Source organism: Drosophila yakuba, chromosome 2R, assembly GCF_016746365.2.
Source record: "Drosophila yakuba strain Tai18E2 chromosome 2R, Prin_Dyak_Tai18E2_2.1, whole genome shotgun sequence".
Lineage (NCBI taxonomy): Eukaryota > Metazoa > Arthropoda > Insecta > Diptera > Drosophilidae > Drosophila > Drosophila yakuba.
The window spans coordinates 13,247,163-13,268,252 of record NC_052528.2 but is presented as its reverse complement, the minus strand read 5'-3'; the positions used below and the strand labels follow the sequence as shown (position 1 = coordinate 13,268,252).

Here is a 21,090-nt window from a genome sequence, read left to right as displayed (position 1 = left end):
CCCGATTAGAGATTATTATTTCAAGAAGGTCAAAAAGGATTTTTCAATATCTATAAAAATGATAGAACGCTATAGTCGAGTTACCTGACTATCAGATACCTGTTACTAATGCGAACGGGAAATTTAATACGTTTTTGGCATATCGATAAAAATTGGACAATTGAATCTGTATGATTTATCTTAACTTACGGACGGACAGACAAACGGACATGGCCGGATCGACTCGGCTATTGATCCTCAAGAATATATATACTTGATAGGGTCGAAAGCGCATACTTCTACCTGTTACATACTTTTTAAGAAACCTAGTATACCCTTTTACTCTACGAGTAATGGGTCTAAAAATAAGTTAATTAAATATTTGAGTGTGACGCCACAGCAACTGCTCTTTATGGACTTAAATCTTTACCATTCCCTTAATCTTTAGACAGGCCCTCGTTGCTATGTACTGTTTAGTTATTGTATTAATACTATAAAACTGTACTGTATAAATACATAATACTATTAGCAAACAGTAGCATCTAAACTGAAAAGGCCTAAATAGGCAACGATACGCAAACCAAGCCCACACTAATAAGGAAGTTTAAAGGCATCAGCTACTGTCTGAAAAAGTTTTGACTTAACTGTACAATGTACTTTACGTAGACGGTAATAACTTATTTTTATGCTATACGGGACTTAAGATTCTATTAATAGCTTAGCTTATTAATAGCTTAGATACCAGATATTGCGTCAACGTAGCCGGTAAACAGATTTTACAATTAAATAACATAGTCATTAAATCACTGTCAAGGTCTTTCAAGAACATTTATTTATACCCGTTACCCTAAAAGTAGACGGAAGCGTTTCCGACCCAATAAAATATATATATTCTTGATGAGGGTCATTAGCCTAGATGGTCTGGCCATGTCCGTTCGTCCGTCCGTATGAGTGTCGAAATCTCAAGAATTATAAAAGTTGAGTAACGGGTACCTGATAGTCGAGGAACTCTACTAAAGCTCTCTCTCTCATTTAATTTATAACTGAGAATAAACTGAGAGCTGACAACGGAATTATATTAGGTACGACATTCTTTGGATTAAGGTTGCGTGAATGGAAATCATGGGATACTTTATTAACCCAACGACGTAATGAGAACCCCCTATATAAGAGCAAAATAAATGATTTGCCAAACTGAAGTTAATAATTGCAATTTAAATCAAAACTGATTGAACCGGAAAATCGTTTTCCCTTTTTGGCTGCCGTTTCTCTCATTACTCATACCACGCGTTGCACAATTGGAAGTTCCGCAGGAGTTGGGAATTGAATTGAGAAAAGGATGGCTGGCGAGGGGCCAAGGGGCCAAGGAGGCAAGGGGCAGGCCAACCTTTGCTGCTCCGTGGTCTTGGACTTTTTTACGTGCCTGCATTTGTTTCATTGGCGTCCATTTCCGATTGCACTCCAGGGAGTCGTAGATGTCAGTCCCCGTCTCCATCTCAGGTCCTTCCAACCCCCCAGAAATCCCGGCCATCATCCTGGCCACTTCACGGCTTGTCCATTCCGGGTTGCGTCTGTTAAGCCAGTCGATGTCTTGTCACTTGATCCTTGAGCTTGAGCCTGCGAAGTCGGGCATTGATAGAGATTAATTGGTTTCCTGTTACGTTGCCCAATAGGCCGGCAAACTCGAGGTGGTGGCGATGAGGAGTTCCATAACGAGATTATACCGATGATTTTCCATCATCAGCTATGTTTTCGGAGAGGTACTTTAAAGCGGTGGATGGAATATTATAATGCAATATTTTATAAGCTGTTTTAAACAGAATTCTCAAATTTCGGAGGCCTGATATAATGATCTTGAGGATGAGTTTTGTTAATTTCTGAGTAGTTAAACTAGTTTTAACGTTTATTTTCATTCGCATCATTATTGTTTAATTGTCTTTGGCACATTTTTCATTTGCCACACACTTATGTGTGTACCATTTGGATTATTTATTTATATCAGAAATTATCGTTTATTAAATCGCATTTCCCGAATGCCGCCCCACTGCTCATTGAATGTGAAAAGTGTTTAACACGACTTTCACTCCCCATCCCGATACTTTTCCATTGCCATTTGCATTATCTCCGATCTGAGGAGGAAAAGTCTCCTTGGAGATGTCGGTAAGCTGTAAACAACAGTTAACTTTATAACTCCGTAGAAAAATTCGCACGGATTTGCAAGCGTAAAAAAGAAAAAAGGAATTCCGGAGGAGTTGGGCTACGCAAATTTATGCTCACTCCCCGAATGCCAAACAAGAGAAAACAAACAAAACAAAAAAAATGCTACCCTGGCAGGAAGTAAATTCAATCGTAAACAACGCAATCAAAAATTCATTCAAACGAAGCATTAACGCTTATTCCGTTTAGTCTGCGGTGGGCGGGGCACGGTGGGCGTTGGGCGGGTCGAAGTGGGCGGTGGGTGGAGATACTTCCCATTGGGAGGCAAGTGCAACATTCAAATACAGGGGCGACTCTAAACGAGCGTGCAACTGTCTGTTCCGCCGCGCTTTTTTTTAATTTTCCATTTTCATTCTCGCATTCAGTTTTTTATTTTGCTCACTTAGGCAGGCAGGCACATTTATTATGTGGGCACGCGAACTGTATGAACTTTGCAGTTCCGGGCACGTCGCTTCATAATTTTCCATTTCCATCTGTTAAATGGGTAGCGCCGTGGCAAGGAAAGCCGCGTATAAATTTGTGGGTGAGCTCCCAACTCCTCCCACTTCCTTCAACTTCCTCCCAGCTCCACCCACTTTCACACACACTCACGTGTGCATACGTGTAGCTAAAGGTACCCGTGTAACAATGGGCACACGGATAAGTATCCGCGGCAATAAATTTAATTTGCACAGCGAAAACATCGCAAATCCATTTTTTATACCATAAATTCCTTGGGATTCCTTCGGGTTCGGTTCATCTACCCATTCCCCCTCAATTGTCGCTTTTTTCCGCTGTTGTTCTGGAACGGATTAATGGATGTGCGAACATGCATATAAAGATGAACCTGGCTCCAGATACTGGTAAGGAAAATCCTTAAAGAGGGAGGACTACCCGTTCTTTTCAATTTGAAAACGGTTACACTTCATCTGGGGATGGTATGTGAAAATGTATTCTACAACCTCTTCTAGTTTTTGGAAACTTGCATTTATTGTAAAATATTATTCATTGATGTTCCTAGTACCATTACATTATATTTTGCTTCTGATATGTACATATATTATTTATAAGCAATCTGACCTTTTATTATATATTTGAAATACTCCCATACTATTTAAAACTATATACAAACGTGCAGACGCATATATACGCCTAATTACTTTTATACACTTGATAGACTTTCCCTCTCGAATGAACTTGTTCATTAGGATTAAATATTTAGACCTGGCCACTAACGCCCTTTCTAATAATCTTTAATTTACACTGTGGTCAGTCATCTGTCTTTATACTTGCCCTGCCCCTGGAAGCCATCGCCCAGTCACTCAATCATAAATATTATTAATAATGTGTGCGGCCTGCGGTCGGCGATAGTTCTTGGAACTCGGAGTGGGATATTCTTGTAGTTCGCCAGTGCCTTTGGCTAATTTATTTAGTTCCGAGGCCGGGGCATACAAGCAAGTTTGGCATCCCAAAAACTTTGGCGAGCACACACACAATCCAAATGGGATTACTAAGACCTGAAAAGGAGGAGGATGGGAACTTTCTGTTTGAATTGGCAAAACTAGAATTTCCAGCGGAAAACTTTCTTCGACTTCAAGACGAGGTTAGCTGCTCCCATTCCGAATTGTGCCGCCTCGAAATGTTAAATATGAAAGCCACTTAGCGGAATTTCTACGCAAATTAAAGTTGTCACATTAGGTAAATGAACGAGAATAAGGGATGTCAGTTGAGAGCTATCCCCACACCCGGTTTTAATCTTGAAGATATAACTTTGGCGTCGGCGATGATAAATCATAAGCGGACCGCCCCAAAAACAAAGGAAAAACCCAGTCGAAAAAACCGCACTCCCAAGCCCAAGAAGACAGGACCAAGGGGATCCAGACACAGACAGCCGGAAAGGGGGGAGTGGGGGCGGGTTTTCACAACAATATGTGAATATGTTATTTGTTCTGGGAATTGTGAAAATCTCAACAGGTCCCCGCACTTTGCATATTATTTTTAATACGCAGGACGCGTCAGCCGGAGCCTTGAATCCTTGGCAGGTCAGAGTTGGCCAATTTCCCGGCTAGCCACAAGCTTCCCGCCTATTTGGTTGCCTTTCCTGTGTCTGCCAAGAAATTAAGGACAAGCCACATTTGACAGGACCGCTGCTTCTTTGTTTGTTAATCATCATGGTATCATATTTACATAATCTCCGATACGTAATAGCTTTTGGTAATTTCAAGTATCCGCTTGATTAGGATCTTTCTCGATTAAATACCAAATCTTTTCTTAAGGATTGAAATACTATAGGGACAAAGAAAAAGCTCTTCACCTTTTGGGATTCCAATTTCTTATTGGGGATCCCCCTCTTCCGCATAGGCTAGTACTCATAAAATCCAGTGCCTTGTGCTGCATTCTTTTGGTTTCATTGATGTTGTTTTATGAATATTTCAGTCAAAGTCCATTAGAATTATTTGCCTGTTTGGCCGGCTGCATTATTCATGAGTGCATGCAAATTGAATTGTGTTGGACACAAAACAGGGGAAAACCGAGTGAAAAGCAGGTGGAACCGGAGTTGTCAGAGCGAATAGGTCGAGCAGCAAGAACTGGTAGCTCCTTTGGCCACAGCTCGCAACTCAGGAATTCCCTGGGTGAACATTCATTCTGATTATGCACACACATCGATATGAATAACACATTCCAATCCACTCGACTCCTTCTCCGTCTGTGGAAACTTCATCTTCGGAGCTGTTTCGGTGGCAGGAAGTGGAGCGAAATGGCGAGGATTCAATTAAACGACCACAATTCAAATGTTGACGTCACAGTTTGGCTCTTATTAAATTATCATTCGATTATGCCATTATGTTTGCCAATGAATTGCCCCTGAATCACCCCGGCTAATGGCACATCCGGCGGAAGTTTAACGATTCCAAGGCCCCGGGGTTGTTGCCAACTTCACTTCTGGCCAACTCAACACAAGAAAACCCTTTTCCTTGAAATTTATCTCCTCTTCGAAGGGCCGAGTTGTGTAAATGGTACGGTGCTGAAAGTATCTTGAGTGCGAAATACATACATCTGGAGAGTTGGCATCCCATTAAATGTAACGATTATTATCTCACGTAGCACCATTTTGGGAATTTTAAATATGAAAACTGCGCAAATTGTCCTCGAAATGGGCATCGAAGAGTGTGCAAAAGCGAGTTTGCATTTTTGAGCAGGTGCAAGGAGTCCCTTGAAGTCTGGGATCCTAAGTACAATCGAAATGATATATGTGAGTACGAAAAGGGGCGATACATTTGAGTGTGAATAGTAAGGGTTTACTTTAAGAGCTTATCAAATAAATATATTGTTTAATATGTTCATAAATATATAGTTATTGATAAAATATATTGTAAAATATGTTGATTCCTAAGGATATTATGCACTTTTGATATATAGTATAGTTAATTTTTTAAAGAATTCAAAAGATCTGCTTAAGGTAACATAACTGAGTAATTTACCTAAAAATCACAAGTAATGTTCCCAGTACTGCTACATCCCCCTGTTGTGCAACCTTTTATTGATGCAATCTCAGCAGGTGTTTCACGTTTTTTTTTGCCACAAATGGAAACACTTTCCCAGTCCAGAAGAAAAACTTCAAATTGCTTTTCTTCCTGTGACACTTTTATTTGCTCACTTGCCAGCACATCACCCATCAGCGCACCACCCAACCACTAAGTTTTCAACCCACCCACATCAATTGCGGCAATTTGCCAATGAATGGACACTTCTAACTGGCAATTTTTATACCAATTCGATGGCCTTGGGGCGGAACTTTGTGACCGCAACCCTTTTTCCCCAGGACGTGCCACATCCCGTGTCCTTTGTCCTTTGTCCTGTGTCCGTCACTTTTTGTATACCTTTGGGTGTTTATCCGGGGGTCCGAGCGCCAATCAAGCGCAAAGCCGTTTTTGACATGTCCGGACATATCGAACGGGGTGATGGGCGCCAAGGCTGACCAACCAGAACCGCAAGGATGTGCAGTAGCAAGGACGAGGACGAGCAGGACCAACCAGAGTGGTCAGTGGTTAGCTGCGTGGTTTTGTCCGCACAATGACAATTCAATTACAGAAATGGAAATAGCGGCTGGCATAAAAATCAAATAAAAGCTTCATAAAGTGCTTCGGATGAGCAAATAAAATCAGTGGGCAATGCCAGTTTGGCTTCGTGATAGCTGGGTGGCTGGGAACTGGCAGTAGACCACTTCCGCCAGGAGTTTGGTTTTTGATTAGAGCCACATACAACACTCACAAAAACTACGCGTTGAAATACCCAAGTAATCTAATAATAAATGCAATTTCGGACTTAATTATGAAAGGGAACCATTATCAATAAAAAGTTTTAATTAATGAATAATTTAAAAAACAATTTTTGATTGATTTCTGCAAGCCTGAAAAGATTTTTTTAAACAACAATAAAAAATACGGTTTTATATATGTACATCAAAAACACAAATGTTGTTTTTTCCCTCTGACTACTTTTCTTTGAGTGTACTGTTGCGATTCGAGCAGCATCGAATGGCATTTATTGGGCCATCTATGGCCCAGCACTCGACCTCTGAGCTTCTGCGGTCATTTGGCAATTGGCGCCATACGCACGTGTCCGCTCCTCCGGCTCCTGGCACCTTTTTCCCCTTTTCCCCCATTTTCCCCGGCAGGCTCGTAAAGTTCCCACGCATTGGGAGTTCGAATCGGGGTCACCACCTCACCATCAGCCGGATGCGGAAGTGAAAATCGAAATGAATTCAATTCCGCTGACCCTTTTGCGGTTGCAATGTTGTTTTTGTGCTGCGGTGACTCACCTGACACCTAATGCCCACCAACTCACCTGCGAGTGGTTGACACTCTTAAAGTCGTGGAACAAATTGCGAACGAAGTTTAAGGACAGGACCGACCGGCTATTGAAAATTCATAGCCAAAAATTTATTCATGGTCTGCCCCACCGACTCCCGGGGCATTAATATTTAAGCAGCGTCGTTCTCTCGGCCGACCTGCTCCTGTGGTGGTGGTCCTCCTCCTTACAGATCCTGGCCTGCTTGGGGTCACCATTTTTTTCCTCCACCTTTACTTTTTTTTTTGGTTTTTGGCGGGCCTGTCGCAAAGTTTGTATTCCTGGACCTGCTCCTTTTCACGTGGCTGTCAGTAACAACGTCTCGAGGACATGAGGGCAATGTTTTTTATGGCGAAAACTTGGCTATGCCGCTGCTGATGCCTATGTGGCATGCTGCACAGTGGGGCAAAGCAGCACAAATTGCACACTCCTGTGGTTGTGGAGTAAATGTGTAAAAATGTAGTTAGAAGCATAAACGTTTTGAAAGTTTATAAGTAAATTTTTAATAGATCACAGCATAATTTCAGATAATTAAGTATGGTGCATTTCTAGAGTATAACATACATATTTTCGATTGACATTAGTTTTAAGATATTTTAGGTTTCCAAACCAAGGTGACCGCCTTTCCTCGCCAAATTTTCCACCCCTCGGCACCTGACTGTGTTGTCTTTGGCTGCCCAATTTGTAACCCTTTAAACCGTCTGACACGCGTATAATGTGACAGAATGTTCCAAACTACACATTAATTTTTGATCAAATGGCTTTCGACTGGCACTGGTACTAGTACTTGGTCCTTGGTCCTTCAGTCCTTTGCTCCTGCAATCCTTGAGCAATTGGGAACTTCCAACTTCGAGGCTGGGCTGTGAAATGTCATTCGGTGAGCAAGTGTTTCAGCCCAATGAAGTTAAGTTATCAAGTCGATGGTTAGCCGCCAAGCTGGAAATTAATGAAATTTTTTACGTTCTTCATGCCCGGAGGCGATTGGCCGAGGTTACTGGCCATTGGGCTAACAAAAATTCATTTATTTTCATTTATTGTTTCACATTTCCCCGAGGACAGCGAGAAGTTGCAATTACCGCAGCAAAGAAAACCAACCCAAAACGGCACGAAAAAAAAATTCCCACTTCTGTCGCCGAGAAAAGTTTGAAAAATATATATACTTTTTTTCTGTTGATTCCAGTTCCGCGAAGCTGGAATTTTATTTACTTTTTTACTGCCCAGGCGTGTTCATAATTCTGTTGACTTGTCCCGTGGATTGTAATTTTTACTGCAGGACAAGCGCAAATACATAATTGAATAAAGCCCCGCTTTTCTTAGGGCAGTTTTCCGTTGGAAAAAGGGGTGATTCGGGGGATCCAAAAGTTTTAATTCAATTCCTTGTGCGTTGTTAACTTGAGACTCTGAAGTTGATTAATTTCGCATTTTTACGCTTGATTATACGACTCCCACCGAAGTTAGACATGCTAGTTCTACAGAAGATTTTCTTTTGGGGGGTTTTCTTCCTTTTTTCGCCGCACACACACGCGAAAAGGGGGGGGGGGGGAAGGTGGCGAGGGAGAGGGAGTCCTGCAAGGATGGAATCTTTTTCGTGGCTGGCAAAAATATGGCGTCAAATCCTTTGGGAAATTTCGATATCACACTTTGTTCCAGCGTTCCACAAGTTCATTACACATTCGCTGGATTCGAAATGAGCAAAAGTAATGGGAAATGCAGTGGGCGCTGGGTTGGGGTTATTTTCCATGGGGAGGGGGGTGCTTTTACTGGCAGGTTGATTAACCAGACTTAGAGACACAACCCCCGAGATGCTGCATGTGTGCCATAAAAATCGCAATTATTATATCCACCATTCGCTTCTGATTTGCGGAGTCGGTTGAAAAGTATCTGACAGTTTTCCATGATTGCGGATGGATGATTCCGATGTAATAAGCTGGGTGTAATTATGAGTGTTCAATTATTCAGCCATTAATTGGTCAAACAGGAATTCAAAGTTTCATAGTACCGAACTCTTACCGATGCATAAAAAAACTACTTGGAATTTAAGAATGATCTTTGGAAAGATATCATATTCTATAAATGGGCGGGAGAAAGTTCTTTAGTTTTGCGATGAAAGCAGACGAAGCAAAATACAAACGAGCAGAGAGACAAAGGCAAACGACACTTTGAAAGATATTCGCAAGAAAGCCGCGAAATGAGGAACGCCATAAATCAAATGTATCTACACACGAGTATCTTTGTATCTGCGCATCCATGTATCCATTGTGGCTGTATGTAAATGCCAGACAATAGTTATGGCTATGCTGGGCTTAATTATAAGCGGCACTCGATTCGATTCGCTGGAAAATTAGCATATGACAAGGCCAGTTAACAGCTAGCAAAACAGTTAGCTAAACTCCGCGGATGGAGTCACAGATGAAGATAGATGCCATGTAATTACCGGAGCAGAAAAAACCAAACAATTAAGATAAAGAATTTTTAAACTATGACTCAAGCGGATTCACCACTGTTTCATTGACTAATTTTGGACATGGGTTTATTGCGGCAATTAGCATTTATAATATTATTATAGTTACGACTACGATTAGGGGGTAATAATTTAGACTTTAACTTTGACTAAGCGGTTGGATCACAAGATCACCTCGAATCGCTGATCCCGGCCAATGGGCTCCGCTTTGCTCTTCACCAGATACTTGGCGAACTCCGCGGGCGATTGGAACGACTTGATGGGAAACTTGCCGAAGCGTCCGTTGGTCTTGGACACCACATAGTAGATGGGATAGGGGCCCGGCGTCATCTGGACGGGTAATACTTGGCCACCGACCTCCACCTGCTTCACCTGCTCCAACTGCTGCCCTGCGGACAAATCGCCAGCCCCCCTAGCGTCCAAGTTCAGTTGCTTCTGCTGCTTGAGTTTCTGCTTGGGAAAGGCTTTTAGTTCGTATTTCAAGGCTGGCTGCGTCGCATCTTCACCACTGGCAGCCACCACATTTCCACCCAGCAGCTTGGCGGGACGAGGACGCCTCTTCCGCATCTGCTTGGAGTCCACGTACTGCCGCTGACTGGATCCGGATCCAGTTGCCGTTGCCGGACGCAGCGTTTGCACCTGGATGAAGGGCGAGTTCATTTGGCTGCCGGTGGTGTCCTTCTTGGGCGGCAGATCGTGCGGATGCACGCGGATCACCTTCTGTGTCTGGTTGGCTATGCTGATCACATCCTCCTCAATGTCCGTGGACTCCTCGATGGCCAGGGATGCCCAGGTCAGTGCTCCCAGGCAGAAGCAGAAGAGCTGAAAGCAATTCAAGACATTAAAATATGTTAGTTAAGGTTAGGAGTATCTTAAGCCACGGACTTAAGTTTGCCTTCTTTTAAAATAAGAAATTTGAAGGACATAAGAGTGGCACTACTTAGACTTTACTTTTGACACTTTATGTATCCACAGAGTATAAATGATACAAACAACTTCAGCATCAGCTTGCAAAGTATTGTACAAATCGCACTTATGAATTTATTTTTAGTGCCGTGGGCGATCAATCACAATTACCATTAGCCGATGATTGCCGAACATCTTGTAAGATCACTCAGGTAACAATGTATCCGCGGATTCTGAGGCTTCTGTGGCTTCCGCAACTAGCGACTGATGTTGGATGCTGCCGTTGGACGACTGAGAAGCACTGGAGCCCAGCGATCGCTGTAAGCTTTTGAGCTGGAGATCCCAGATATGTATGCCCCCCATAGCCCCCAATTTCCCCCCTCCCGAACACGATCTGTTTATAATGAAGTGTTGGTCTTTTTTGTGGCTCGCGCATTTCGTAGGAGCCAGAACAAATAATGAGCCGAAAATTTGTTAGTTTTGTTTCGCCTTTTGTCATTTGGCAGTGCTCGAACCCTCCATCCCGTAAGTTCCCCAAATTAAACGCGCACAGTGGGCCGGACTATGGCGAAAAGTCGACTCAATTTGCGTGCTTAATTCGCGTTGGTTGTCGCCGATTGCCTCGCTGATTAATGTGTTTCCGTCTGATCACCTCGGCTCCCACATCTTCCCCTTCTGAGGAGAATGATTGTATTGTGCATTGTTTGATTTGTACATATTTTTATCCATCGGTGAAGTACACATTCGTGCTTACCAAGAACTCAAATTTGCTTAAATAACATACAATATAAATTTCCTAAATATCATTAAAGTCAAATGATATACATTCATCAAGAATTCTATTTATAAACTATTCAAGTTCGTCTTCATATAATTTTCCCACTTTTATTTCTTTAAAGTACTTAAACTTGTATTTCCCTTTTCGGAAGAGTATTTCAAAGTTGAATTTAAGCTGAATCATTTGTTCCGCAGATCATTAGGCGTGCGTTACTAATTATTGTAATGAAATTATTTATGATAATTGTCAGAGTCTCAGACACTGCACATTGTTGGTCATTCGGCGTGTGCACAAACGATTGAGCAGAAATAAAAATCCGATAAAGTTTGCCAGCGAAAACAATTATAATTCAATTGTATTCAGATGGAAGATATAGAAGTCATGAAGCCGATGACTCAATGTTGTTCTGTTCCTAGTTGAGTTTTCTGGTTTCTAATCTCGGAACTTGACAAGCCACTTAAGTTGGGATTTGAGAGCAGGGAAGTTCAGCTCAATGAATTTAGAGATCTTGAACTTAATGCTCCGAACCTTAATGCGGATTGTAATCTCATAATTAAAGTTTTAAAGTGCCAGCGAACTCTTGTTTTAGTTTATTTACAAACTTTAACAAGTTCATAACTGGTTGATTGTGTCAGCTCATTAATATGCACATCGAAATCATTGACCCAGTCTGCTTAGGTACGATTGAATAACTTCATTAATCAAGCTAGAACCAAGCATCGATGATGATGATTATGTTAATGAAATGACGGCTAAAAGGGGTCAGCGATTTATATGGCCAAAATCCGTGATCTGCTGGCATGCATATTACCGTCGTAAAAATTCACTTTGCCATCGATAGTCGAAATGACAAAAACCATTTACAGCTTTCGAGCATCAGAGGCGGAAAAAATTAGAATGGAGCCGGGGAAATGCAGCCACTCCAGACGGTAATAAAATGCCCAAGGAGAGTTACTAGGACCCAGACAATGGCATCCATTCCATTGCTCCATTGCTACATTGCTCCATCCTCCATCAGTGTCGCGCCATCGATTGTTATTCAAAGCATTCAAAGCCATAATCTGTGCCAAGACGTATAGACAAAGTGAATTTGCGGGGAGAAATCGCTGAAAAAAGGGGTTAGGATGCGGGGACTTGCTTTGGCTTTTTAGTTAGCCAAGTGTTCGGGGAATTGAGATGTAACTCAACAGGTTTTAGCTTTTAAGTCCCTTACCATCCTCGCTGGCTGATGTGCAGGCATTGCTAATGGATTATTTAAAGTGTCTTTAAAGTTGCAGAAATACACACGTATGTACATATATATGATGGCACCCGGGGTGGGCTAGGATATCATGTGCCCGGGGCCTTTGTAATTAGATTGCCCAAAAAGGTCCTGATGTGGGTAGTGTATCTTTTTCAACCAGAGGTGACCAGCACACAAGACAAGTCGAACCCCTTTCTGCCAAAAATCCACCCAGAGGCTAATGGACACCAAATCCGTGGACATTTGTTTTCTCTTTTTTGCGGACAAAGTTTATCCTTTTTTTTTTGTGTTGGTTTGCTGGTTTGTTTTGCGGTCGGAACATAAATTACCTATTAGCTATAGGGATCACATATAATTTACGAGTGGGTAAAAGTCCACAATAATTACACAGGTGAGAGGTTGGGTAGATAAGCACTGGACATATCGACCATCCATCCCCAGGATGTCTTTTGAAAAATCTGCTGACTCAAATAGTTGTTGGGAGCTATCATCCATTTCCAAGGGTGGTATTACACCATTTTTCTCATCACCCAACAAGGCCAAGATACAGAGCATGATTCTCGCTTTTATTACATGACAATTACCTACAATCAGGGGAGCATATGTGAGCCACATTCGCACCGCAATATGGCAATCGTAAAAATGAATGGAGCAGCACTTGGCAGGGCCAATAAACGTTGAGTCCTGCCAGTTGAAAGTTTACCCACAGATATTACCAACCCGAAATGGTTATGTCTTCGTCGACTTATCAGCTCGGAAATGGAACTAGCATTGTCCATTTTTGGCGGCTAAGCGTGTCTTAACGTGGCCATAACAGTTAGGGAAATCTTTTGTCTTTGCGTCAGCAGTTCTTACAGAACAAAGGGGAGAGCTCTTTAAAATCACGAAGTCAGGTTTGTTTCTATTCTTTGAATGCACATTATATTTAAAAAAGTTTGAGTTCTGTTGTAAAAATTTTGAATTTTAAGAACTTTAAACTACCATTACCAAAATTTGCAAAAAATGGCAAAAAATTACATTTTCCTTTTTTGAGCACATGTGAATAGGAAATTTTGTTATTCAACGAGGTATGGCATTCCACTTTTGGACAACTATTTTTGGAAAAAAACGGATTATTTTTTATAAAAAAATTGGAAAAAAGAAAATGTTGTATAAAATCGGATATTTTCAATCCGCGTATTCGCCATAACTTGGCCAAAAAAGGCCGCACAGCTATTAAAATTTGTATATAAACGTTTTAGGTTTATCAATTCAATAGGCTAACTTGTTCGTTAAACACTTACATACTATAAATTATATTAAGAGTGCTTTTTAATACTTTTTGATTTAGCTTTTCAAAATTGAACCTTTTTAAAATGTTCCTTTAACTACTTAATTAATATCATGCTGTGTAAAGTTAGTTATTTTAACACAAAGTATGATAAATATAGCTCAACTTGATTAATTTGATATCAATCATTACGTTTCAACAAGAACCTTTCTTCTTCGAATGAAGGTCCTGCGGTTCTGTATATTAATTTCCAGTATATGCCTTCAATCTGCGGAAAATAAACATTTAAAGGCCAGAAGTTGAGCAAATATTGGTCTTGAATCATCGTAAATTCGTTGCGAAAAATGCTTTTGTTGGCCATTAAAATATTTAACGTATTGCCGCTGATGGACTGGGCGGTGGCCTCCTCCAAGTTTCCCTTGACTCCACGAGGCGAGGAAAATCGGTGATGGGGGTGCTGGAAAATGGGAAATGGGGGAAATCGCAGCGAGCGTGTGTGTATGTGTGTGTGAGTATGTGTGCACCTAAATCCCGACAATCGGTGTAGAAAGGTGCCCGCCAATGCCGCGATGACTCCGCCCTGAATCGTTTGGGGTTCCAACTTGGAAGTTAGACGAGGTCCTTCACTGCGCAGCTGCGGCAATTTCGCCTCGTCCAGTTGGCGCACAGCGTTTGGGATGGGGGGCGTATCCGGGGTGCCAGGAGTGCGAGGAGTGCCAGTGGTGTCAGGAGTGGGAGCCACGTTCAAGAATGTTTCGATTCCAAACCGTTTCCAGCTGCGGGACATAGAGGGGCCAACGAGGAGTGGAAAAGAGGAGTAGGAGAAGGATAAGAAGGAGGCGGACTCTCCAGTGATTTCAAAGAAAATGTTGAAAATGCTATAATTTTCATAATACTGCAGATTTAATATCGGCTCAGTGCGGACCACTCTGTGCGCTCTTTCGTTCCGCTGCAGATACTTTTGTATCTTTTCCACGTACGCCGCACGTATCTGCCACACGCACGGCCAATTAACGCTAATGCAGCACTCATAATTTCACGCCTTATGCTGGAGCCATTAACACCAGGTGAAAACGCAGGTGTGAGGTGAGTTTTGAGTTTTGGCATGCAAATGAACTGGCTACTGGCAAATGGAGCCTGTCAATATGGTGGCTCCCCCCATCCTGGATGGGGAGTCCATAAAAATGGTTTACACACACTTACATTCATACGCATTCGTGTGTGGACCTTGTTCCGAACTGTTTGGCAAGGTGCTGATTATGGCCTTTGATATGCAAATGAACCGGTTTAACAGGCCACCTCCGCCCAGAAACCAGCTTAGCACTCCTGCCAGGGCCAAAACAAATGGCGCTAATGATGGGGCAAGATGACACCTTGTGGCACCATGGCCATGGCCACTCATATGGCCAACTAAAGACTCCGGATTATGCGAGCCCGAAAAAAGGGTTCTTGAGGGCAGTTTCAACCCCAATTAGACTCATTAGACTCATTATGGATACCAGATACCACTCATCCCCCAACAAAACCAACAAATACAACTCGCACGGAGGTGCGAAACGTGGTCGCTGACTTCGGAGTGATTTACGGCACAAATTACGGGCTTAAATGGACAAACATGCCTAGTTTTAATCATAGGATGTGTCCATTAACGCGCCGGCAAAACTATAAAGCAGCCGAGTTACCCGCTGGGATCCCCGAATGAACATTAGGCATGTGCGACATAAATTAATTAACCTTTTCTCACATTCTCTCCACGCATTGTTAGCCAGCATGTTTATGCAAAACTATCGTCCTCGTTTTCGGGCCTTAAGTGCCGCAGAACAGCTCTGTGGGGTAGTATTAGGCATAGGTCCTATGATATCCATAAAACTAACACCTCTCTCCGGAAGTAATGGAAAAATTTTATTGGTGTCGAGTTAATTTGCTTTTACATTTCATAAATGCATAGAGGTTGGTTTATTTTGTATTTTATTCATATTATTGTTGGTACAAGCTGCTTTTGTATTTCAAAGTTAGTATAAGTTTATATTAAAATCTGTGTATACTTTTAGGTGGTTTACCAATTTTAATTGTAAACTTAAATAAGTAGCACAAGTCTGCTGCCTTTTTTTACAACTTAAAGTGGCTTCACAAAATTTTTGATTACCATTTTATTTAAGTAACAATTTTTAGTCTATTCATTATGATAAGAAATCCCTTAAGTAATTAACAAGTAGAGGCATAAATATTTTGAATAATATTTGGAACACTTGAAAGTATATTTATTTTATTGTATATATGGTTCCATTTGGGATTTCCAAAGTCGTTAAATCACTTTGCCTAAATCATTATTATTAGTTTTAACACTTTATTGGGCGCCAGGGGTTTCTGCTTCTCAAACTTACAATTGTTATCAACACTTCTTTATCAGCACTCTTTATTATTAGTTGAAAGTGCTTGAAATAAATACGCATAAAAAGTGAACAAATTGGGTGAAAAATAACGCGGGGACAGAGGACCTCGTTGCTATGTTGCTTAGAAATGGCCCTCCCGGGAAATTATAAATATATATGCCTTTCGACCAAAATAAAAAAAAAAAAACCCCAGCGAAAGAAATATTTAAAACCGTAGAGAATGTTGGGTGCGGGGGACCTTTTTGGAAAAGTTGCGCCTAATTGTAAACGGCCCAGCAATGGATGACACTTTATGAGTACTCGGGGCCCAGCGTTGGAAACGTTGAAAACGTTGCCCTGCACTCCGTGAAATTGAATTAAAACGAAGGACGTAGGACGATGGGTCATTGGGGTGGCCATTGCAGTCCGGGTGGAGTTCAAAATGTTTTCCTCGCCCAGGGCGACGGAACACGGGACTTAAGCGGCATTAATTATGACACCGTATTGGGGGGGAAATGGAAAATAGGCAATGGGCAATGTCCAAAGGCACAGGTACTGCAGACTGAGCTCATATGTATGTACATATGCTCCATACCCCAAAAGCCAGTCCAACGCACATTGCACTGTCAACCTGGCGGCAAACGTAATTGACCAACTCGTAAAGGACAACGCAGCTCGGCAAGGACCAAACACAACTGACACACTGAGCTGGGTGCTGGAAAATCGTATAAAATCGGGTGGAAAATTGCAATCGCATGGCGATAATATGCGTGGCCAGGTTATGACTGCTAGGACCACCGCCTATGCCCGCTCCCGATCCTGATCCCCGAGTGCGGCTGGTCCCACCTGGGAAAGCACATTAAATAATTACCGCAAATGGGCTTGGCGATAATTTTTGCACCAAAGACCCAACAACAAGCGGGCTGCAAAATAAAAACGTAATTGTAATTGCGAAAACAATAAACAAATGTGCCATGCCGAGGACTGCATCCATAGTTGCACTCCGGGAATACAATTTCCGTCAGCATTATAAAAAATGCACCAAGTTGGAATAGACAATCAGAGTTCTCTTTAAAGATTATTACGTTTCAATAAGTTGTTTCTTCGATTTCCCTAAGCAAAGTACAATGAACTTAATCAATAACAAACTATAACTTTTAAGATTTTTACACTTCTATACATAATACAATAAATAAGATGCTAGCTTATAAAATTCTTAATGAGCATCTATAACTTGATTAACTTATGATTAATTACTACACATATCATAGATAAACAATACTATTTAAGCTCTTAAATAGTATTGTAGTGACCAATGGGGTAGAAACACATTATACCCTTCAGCAGCTGCTGCTTAGGGTATTAAAAATTGTATTTAATTAACGCCACCGGCTGCGCTTCGATTCTGTTTTCGATTCCGTTGCATTCCTGTGTGGCTTCCAGGTAATCTGGTTTGGAGTTCGAGGTGGCTGGTGGCTGGAGAATCAGGGTGGTGGCTGGAGGTGGTGGTGGTCCATTTAATTTGCATTTGGCGCCAGTTCGTCGTCGAACAATCGTTTTAAAGCGAGCCAACCCTTGAAACGACAATTCACTCCCAGGCGGGCACTTCTTTCGAGGACCTGAATTATCCATTGCCAACTCCCAGGGCACTGGCTACTTAAGAATTCATGTCCAAGGATGCTTTCTTCGCCCGAAAACCCTTTCGCACCCACCGCCAGTCGCAGCATCATTTAGCAATTAGTTAATTTTTACGCAGCTAGCTGAGAAATCTCTTCGAATTTTGCGAACAAGTGTCTTTTAATTTCTTATTAGCGGTTTATTATCCCCGCGGACATTTGGGCCATTAATATGCAGAGCGGCCCAGGCGGCAACTCGGTCGAAATCATTAATTTTAATGAGCCCGGCACAGCCAGTGAAAGTGGGCCGAAAAAGGATTATGGTGCTGGAGCACTCGGTTAATTACTTAATAATTTGGGCAGGTGTTATTTTTGGAAAGTCAATTCAAAGGGCGCCCGCATAGCAGGCCGTTGTAATTGGATGCTGTGAAAGTAATTAGAAGTTTGGAAAGTGGAAGAAAGGCATTCTCGGATTTGTTTAGCAAAAGCTGTGCCTTAAAACCTTTTTTCCTTTAATATAGCACTAATGTGGATTAAGTAGTATTCTTTTAGCTAGCATCCATCAGTTTAGTTTGGCCACGAATCGTTTATCCCCAAATCGCATCGAAGGTGCAGCCTTTGAGTGCCAGCTGAAACTCGTTCCAAGCCAATCACTTTGGGTGCTGATCACGACCAGAAAACCAGGAGAAGTTGGGGTATATGGGATCACTATGACGTACAGAAAGCGAATGGAACATTAATCCGTAATTTGCTGGCTGGTGAAGTCGGGGAGACTAAGTAATAATTTTTAATGGTTAGCCAATGCCATAAATGGTCAATAGTTGCCACTCAGTTTTTGCTGCTGTCCGACTCTGTATTGTGCAGTTTTTTCTGTTGATTTGGTTGATTTAGTTGTTTTTGTTGCTTTTGGTGTGTGTCTGGTGATTTAGGCCTGATCCCTGACAAAAGACGGGAACTGATTTTGGCTCTGATGGAATGCCAAAATCGATTCGGAAATTCGCGGCACGTGCAGAGTTGGCGATCAGAGGAGCTGTGGCAGCTGAAGTCGAAGTGGCCGAGTCCGAATCCGATTTCGATTCCTAGCCAGGTAATTTATGAACTTTAATTGTTGGCTTTTATAGAAATGGATTGGCGGCTATAAAGCATTAACAGTTAGAGACGCTGGCGACACTTTTAATTGATTTTCTACCCTTTTGATTTAATTTATGATGAACTGCTCGCCATATTCGGCTAAACATTTAATCAATGTTCGAGTATCTCAAATCTGCACTTGCCAGTCCGTCGGTCTTTCAGCCACTCAGCCAGCCAACTCCAGTCGGTTATAAATATTTATAAGCCAGCCCAGCCGAGCTAATGACAAAGTGATAAGGACAATTAAGGAGAAAGCAGCTGCTGTCCAGGGCCAGTTCAGTACTGAAATGTGTCACCAGACTGCTGACTTCGCAGAGAGAATGGTGGTGGAGATCGTGAGTTCTAGTTTAAATAAAGTTGGGCTGGAATAGTAGTATCCGATTTCAGAACATTCTAGGTCTGGAATGGACTGATTTCAGTCCACTTTCATTGGCAATTATTTATCTCGATATATCAGCTACCTAAACAGCTATTTTAGTACTTTTATATATTTAATATATTTTAAAGAGTAGCTTATAAATATATTTATTTGGATTTTTTACAAGTTTTTAGTGCCCTTCGTGTCACGTTGTCATGGCCATTCAATGCTGGGCCGTTCATCAGCGATCAACTTGTAAACACGACGAACAAACTGCTGGCTATAAAATATTGCTGCATTTTTGATCACTTGTCATCCCCGCATGATGGACGATCGGAGCAGAACACGGTGGATCTCATCGTGGCCAGTTCCCCTACAGGTGCCCTCAATTGCAGAGGACCCTTCCCGCCTGGCGGAGCTTGGGAGGATGTGCACTTCTCTCAGGACAGCAGAATTCCGCAGAACCTGTTGACAACACTTGTGCGACAAGCGAAACGATCTCGCTTTTTGCCGCTTTACCACCGCTATTTATTATGTTCACTACTGCCTTCCATCGGCAATTCGATGGCGGAAAAAAGTGCTGGCCGAGGTGTCGATATCGCACAATGATTTTAATGATGGCATCGAACCGAGGCAATCCAAAAAAGCAGGCAAACGAAAAAACATTGGGACGCGGCCAGTTGCAGCAAATCGCTGAGATGCCAATGCTGATAATCAATAATTTTTATATTTTTGCCACATCGCTGGTCGGCTTTGCTATCCAGCTCAAAGGAGCACTCCAGTGGCAGGGATACTTGCTGTGTCAGCCAGCCAAAGGACACGACAATAATCCTTAATTACAGCTCTGCCGAGCCAGCAAAATTGGAATCATAATTGGAAACTGGAGTTCAGTGATTGAAATACAATTGTCGGATATTTGTGCTTACTTTTCATTTGAATGCAGCAGATACAATGTACTTAACACTTAATTTAACATAAAGCAAAGCAACTTAAATTCATATGCCATTATCTTTGAATGAAATAATTTAATGGTTCAGATACTTCTAAAGAGTTCATGAGTCAAGTGTCAAGTGTTTTGATGTGCCAAGTGGCCTTTGAATGTAATCTTTATCAAGCACACAAAAAATAACAATTTCTTCGTTTTTTCCCGTTAAAGTAAGCAAACTCCATTATGCAGTCACAGTCACCTTTGATTCCCGGTTTTGGTATTCCGCATGCAAAGCAAATTGACAGCCAAAGCGAGATTTGCTTTCACGTGTCCTGGCCCAAAGCACTCGATGTTCGATGTTCGATAGTGTCAAGTGGATGGTCTCCAGTGACTACGGCAGACTTAACATAACCCAAAGTCTAGCAGTCCCACATATTCTTTTATTAATGCTGAAAATGCTGAAAAAGCAGGAGAGCAATGGTGAGTTTTTGCGTGGAAAAGTGGCAACATTTCCATCAAAGCTCAACCCTTTGAGTGCCGAAATTTCCTGTCACGTCAAGAGTCAAGAGTGTGTGTGTTTCCCCCCTTTCCTTTCACATTTTCCCTCGAATGGAAACACCGAAATCGCATTCAGCTGATTAGGTTCGAGGTGTCTGGAGTTGGGCACTTGGAGATGCCATTGGTAATGGTGATTGCGAAACCGCTTACGATTGTGCCAGGATAGAATGCACATGGCATGGAGACATGGAGTGGAATCGAGGTGGGCAATTAAAAGCTATGCCCAGAGACTCGAAAATGGAGTGCTGGGGATAGTAGAGCAATTCCTGGAAAGACAACTTGATGTGCAATAAAAGTGCTGGGCTCTACAATTGGGTAAAGGAGACCCCCAGGAAATGGGAGTTGCGAAATTGGATTTCTGTTTCTGACCCTTTGGCCAGCCATGTGTGAAGGTCCTTTGGCCATTTCTATTTGCATCTAATACATAAACATAATGCGTTAAT

At 42.0% G+C, this 21,090-nt stretch overlaps 1 protein-coding gene across 2 annotated transcripts; it reads right to left on the bottom strand.

Annotated features, from left to right (window-relative positions):
• Positions 1-9,529: 9,529 nt before the first annotated feature.
• On the bottom strand, positions 9,530-10,707 carry LOC6530446. Of its 2 annotated transcripts, XM_015197186.3 has the most exons (3): positions 10,565-10,707; positions 9,994-10,309; positions 9,773-9,937 (listed from the first exon to the last, which is right to left on the bottom strand). In XM_015197186.3, the coding sequence occupies exons 1-3, from the start codon at positions 10,586-10,588 to the stop codon at positions 9,900-9,902; spliced, it is 378 nt and encodes a 125-aa protein (XP_015052672.1). In that variant the 5' UTR covers positions 10,589-10,707; the 3' UTR covers positions 9,773-9,899. The 2 variants fall into 2 exon arrangements, with proteins under 2 accessions (XP_002091362.1, XP_015052672.1); XM_002091326.3 differs by having other exon boundaries at positions 9,530-10,309; positions 10,565-10,706.
• Between the last annotated feature and the right edge of the window lie 10,383 nt (positions 10,708-21,090).